This window comes from Aplysia californica, unplaced genomic scaffold (genome assembly GCF_000002075.1).
Source record: "Aplysia californica isolate F4 #8 unplaced genomic scaffold, AplCal3.0 scaffold01168, whole genome shotgun sequence".
In the NCBI taxonomy this organism is placed as follows: Eukaryota; Metazoa; Mollusca; class Gastropoda; order Aplysiida; family Aplysiidae; genus Aplysia; species Aplysia californica.
In genome coordinates, this window is record NW_004798438.1 from 68,767 (window position 1) to 74,144 (window position 5,378).

The 5,378-nt window shown below is 33.9% G+C and overlaps 1 protein-coding gene across 1 annotated transcript in view; it reads right to left on the reverse strand.

Moving 5' to 3' along the window:
* Positions 1-5,378, reverse strand: part of LOC118477205 — a gene marked incomplete at both ends in the record, with an annotated part of 10,458 nt that extends 5,080 nt beyond the window's left edge. Inside the window, 2 exon segments of the mRNA XM_035973370.1 lie at positions 780-876; positions 5,056-5,378. Of these exon segments, the coding sequence (XP_035829263.1) occupies positions 780-876; positions 5,056-5,193 (235 nt within the window).

Sequence of the window (5,378 nt, forward strand, 5' to 3'; positions counted from 1 at the left end):
AGACAGACAGAGACAGACAGACAGACAGACAGAGACAGAGAGAGATGGATATGAAGAAAGACATGGAGAGAGAGAAAGAGAGAGAGAGAGAGAGAGAGAGAGAGAGAGAGGAAGAGAGAGAGAGAGAGAGAGATAATAGGAGAGAAAGAGAGATGGAAAAAGAGGATGGAGAGAGACATAAATGTGAGGCATCGTGGTGGAATCAGGCTCTCATCAAAATAATCAAAGTGAATAAACTGGCATTTTTCTGCAGGTTTGTGAATTTTTATCAACATTTTTGGCTTTTGGCTGAACACTTTTCATGCCCATTAGAGAACTCATTTCTGTGTGGATTTTTCTTAAAGACGTGGATTAAAGGCACCAAAAATGAACATTTTTCAGTTACCACTGACTCTTAGGCTAAGAAAATGACTAATCTTTGGCGGCCATTTTCTCACTTACTTTACCTCAGATAACGGGTGACCCCCACCTCCTTCATTCGAAAATATCTCGACTTGTATTCAGGATAAATGGATATTTTTTAAAATCCAAATAAAGACAAGTGAACAAGCTTCAAGATGATACCAATAACTCTACATGCTAAAAAATTGACGAGAACTTGATTCCACCACGCTGCATCACAAATGGACAGTCAGATAAACAGACAGACAGACAGACAGATGAACAGACAGACAGATACACAGACAGGCAGACAGACAGACAGACAGACAGACAAACAGACAGACAAACAGACAGACAGACAGACAGATAGACACCCCGTATATGACCAGCTCACCGACCTGTGTATCTTTTCACGAATTCTTTCTCGTCAACACAGCCGTCGTTATTTGTATCGAAGTTGTCTCTGAAGTCCACTATTCTCTCCGGTATGCTAAGCTTGAGAGCAGACAGAAGACAGGAAAATGGGTAAACGTTTGAGTAAAGAGAAGCATTCATATAAATACAGTTCATTATTTGGGTAAAGAGAACCATTCATATACATATATAATACAGTTCATTATTTGAGCAAAGAGAACCATTTATATACATATATAATACAGTTCATTATTTGAGTGAAGAGAAGCATTCATATATATGTATAATACAGTTCATTATTTGAGTGAAGAGAACCATTCATATACATGTATAATACAGTTCATTATTTGAGTAAAGGTAAGCATTCATATATATGTATAATACAGTTCATTATATGAGTAAAGAGAAGCATTCATATATATGTATAATACAGTTCATTATTTGAGTAAAGGTAAGCATTCATATATAATACAGTTCATTATTTGAGTAAAGGTAAGCATTCATATATAATACAGTTCATTATTTGGGTGAAGGTAAGCATTCATATATAATACAGTTCATTGTTTGGGAAAAGGTAAGCATTCATATATAATACAGTTCATTGTTTGGGAAAAGGTAAGCATTCATATATAATACAGTTCATTATTTGAGTAAAGGTAAACATTCATATATAATACAGTTCATTATTTGAGTAAAGGTAAGCATTCATATATAATACAGTTCATTATTTGGGTAAAGGTAAGCATTCATATATAATACAGTTCATTATTTGAGTAAAGAGACGCATTCATGTATAATACAGTTCATTATTTGGGTAAAGGTAAGCATTCATATATAATACAGTTCATTATTATGGTAAAGGTAAGCATTCATATATAATACAGTTCATTATTTGAGTAAAGGTAAACATTCATATATAATACAGTTCATTATTTGAGTAAAGGTAAGTATTCTTATATAATACAGTTCATTATTTGGGCAAAGGTAAGCATTCATATATAATACAGTTCATTTTTTGGGTAAAGGTAAGCATTGATATACATATATAATACAGTTCATTGTTTGAGTAAAGAGAACCATTCATATACATATATAATACAGTTCATTATTTGGGCAAAGAGAACCATTCATATACATGTATAATACAGTTCATTATTTGAGTAAAGGTAAGCATCCATATATAATACAGTTCGTTATTTGAGTAAAGAGACGCATTCATGTATAATACAGTTCATTATTTGAGTAAAGGTAAGCATTCATATATAATACAGTTCATTTTTTGGGTAAAGGTAAGCATTCATATATAATACAGTTCATTTTTGGGGTAAAGGTAAGCATTCATATATAATACAGTTCATTATTGGGGTAAAGGTAAGCATTCATATGTAATACAGTTCATTATTTGGATAAAGGTAAGCATTCATATATAATACAGTTCATTATTTGAGTAAAGGATTCATATATAATACAGTTCATTATTTGAGTAAAGGTAAGCATTCATATATAATACAGTTCATTATTTGGGTAAAGGTAAGCATTCATATATAATACAGTTCATTATTTGGGTAAAGGTAAGCATTCATATATAATACAGTTCATTATTTGAGTAAAGGTAAGCATTCATATATAATACAGTCATAGTACGTAATAAAGGTCATTATTTGATTGAATAGAAGTATATTATTAATATAATTATAAAAACGATCATTATTTGAGTTAATACAAGTATATTCATATTAATATAAAAACGGTCATTATTTGAGTACATAGAAATATCATATTGATGTATAATAGTCGTCATTATTTGAGAATAGAAGTATAATATTGATGTATAATAGTGGTCATTATTTGAGAATAGAAGTATAATATTGATGTATAATAGTGGTCATTATTTGAGAATATAAGTATAATATTGATGTATGATAGTGGTCATTATTTGAGAATAGAAGTATAATATTGATGTATAATAGTGGTCATTATTTGAGAATAGAAGTATAATATTGATGTATAATAGTGGTCATTATTTGAAAATAGAAGTATAATATTGATGTATAATAGTGGTCATTATTTGAGAATAGAAGTATAATATTGATGTATAATAGTGGTCATTATTTGAGAATAGAAGTATAATATTGATGTATAATAGTGATCATTATTTGAGTAAAAAGAAGTACATTCATATTAATGTAAAGTTGTTTCTGCATCCAATCCGGACATTGGGGATTGCCTTGTTATTGAGACAACTTCATGGGCCTTCGGCATATTGTGGTAGGGTGGCCAGTTCATATATGATAACAGTCACCCTTTGACATCATCGAAACGGATCACAGACACAGACTTGCGAAACTAATTCTAAAACAAACAAAGAAAAAGAGGTTAAAGACCATTTATTAAATCTAAGAAAATTGGAAGAACCAGACATTAAGAAGGCAATCGAGGATGACATTATAAAGGAGTACAATAAGGTGTTACTTGAAGTCAAAGATGAGGAAGAAGAATGGCAAACATTCAAAAAATTCTAGTCAGAAATATTGAAATACAGTTGGGGCCCCAAACGTTTAGGCGGGAAAAAAGCAGAACAAAAATGCGGTGAAATGATGAAACCAAAGAAGCAATTAAAATGAAAGCTCAGTTTGGATACCGAAAGGGGAGAGGATGCATCAATGCTGCATTCGTCTTACGACAGCTATGCGAGGCAACCATTGAACACAACAAAGAATCCAACATCGTCTTCATAGACCAAGAAAAGGCTTTTGACAGAGTAAACCATGCCAAACTCTGGAAGAAAGCTGGAAAGTATGACGTCAGAAGACAACTGTTAGACAATGTCAGAGCTCTAAACGACGACAGAGGCTTCGTAAGAAAAAATGAAGACAATGCAGACTGAATGAAAGTAATATTTGGAGTACGACATGGATGCACTTTTTCTCCCCTCCTGTTTATAATCTAAATATGGACACAATAACATAAGACGCAAACTAAAGTCCTGAAAACCTAAATGAACTTCCATTTGCAAACAATCAATGTCTTATTCATCCAAACCAACAAAGTCTCCAAAATCACACAGCCAGACCCAAACAACAGCTGCGAGAAAATTGACATTAAAATAAGCACGTCAAAAGCAGAAATTTTGAAAGTGAGCAGAAACCATAGTCCTTTGAACATTCTCCTATCAATAGTAAACAGCTGAAAAAGGTGAAAGAGTTTAAATATCTTGGTAGCACTTTTTTTAAAACGGCTCCATAAACAGAGAAATATAAATTCGAATTAAAAATTCAAACGCAATCACCTACCAACTCACACCCCTTCTGTCTCTTCTAAACATCTCCACGGACACAAGAGGATAGCTTTTCACTTCAATATTTATTTTTATACCAACACCATGCTATCAGTACTAGACCTGGGCCTTAGTAAAACACATGAAGCATTATCATTGCACGTGAAATGCAATGTCTCCACAAAACCCTTAAAACCACAAGACGAGGCAAGCAGAGAAAGGAAAAAATAAGAGCAACTTCTGATACTGAGTCCTGCCTGCATTTCAGACAAAAACGGAGACTAAAACGATTTAGCCAACTCTTACTAATGTCACCGAGCCATCCAGCCTCGAGATCCTATAACATCAAGTACTCAGGCTATAAAGGAAGAGGAGGCTCAAGCAAAAGGTTAATTGAAGGAGTCAAGAAAACCCTGAGAAAATATAATATCCTAATCGAAAAAGCTGCGGAGCGGGCCTTCTATAGAAAACTGCATCTCCCCTCGACGCTTTACGACAACAAGTGGTAAAAATACCGTCATTCTTTTGAGTCGAGGAAACTATAAAATATTGACATAATAACGGCCACTGATTGAGCCAAGGACATTATATCAACCCAATAACGGTCATTGTTTGAGTTAATTGAAGCATAATATTATTGTCAAGGAAATTATATCGACTCAATAACGGTCGTTGTTTGAGTTAATTGAAGCATAATATTATTGTCAAGGAAAGTAAATCGACAAAATGGGGGTCATTGTTATGGAAAAACCTTGTCTAGGACACTATAAATCAAATTATATATAAAAACCCCACCCCCAAAAAGTTGGGGAAGTAAAGGCGGCGTGGAAAGTAACTGGCCACCCTACCACCTTACATGTATGCCGAAGGCCCAGGAAGTTGTCTCACTAACAAGGCAATCCTCAATGTCCTGATCGGATGCGGAAACAACTTTACTTTACAGCCGAAAAAAAACCCAACAACAAACAAACAAATTAACTTACCTGTCCATCTCCGTTGGTGTCTATGTTGGAAGCTAAACTCAGAATTGATTTAGTCAAAGTCGGGATGTCTGACGCTGTCTGTGTGAACGCCCCAGAGAAGACACAGCTCACGAGGCAAACGAAAGTGAGGGAGACCATGATTCAGGTTCTAGTTTGACGTGATGCACACTACTACTCATTAAACTGAAAGCTGTCAACGCTCTCTTGGAGTCGCCTCGTCTTTATATATACCTTGTATCCAAGTCACTCTGCCATGAAATCCCTGGGCTTATTATATTATATTTCTTATATATAATATTATACAACTTGCACAATTCTTAACT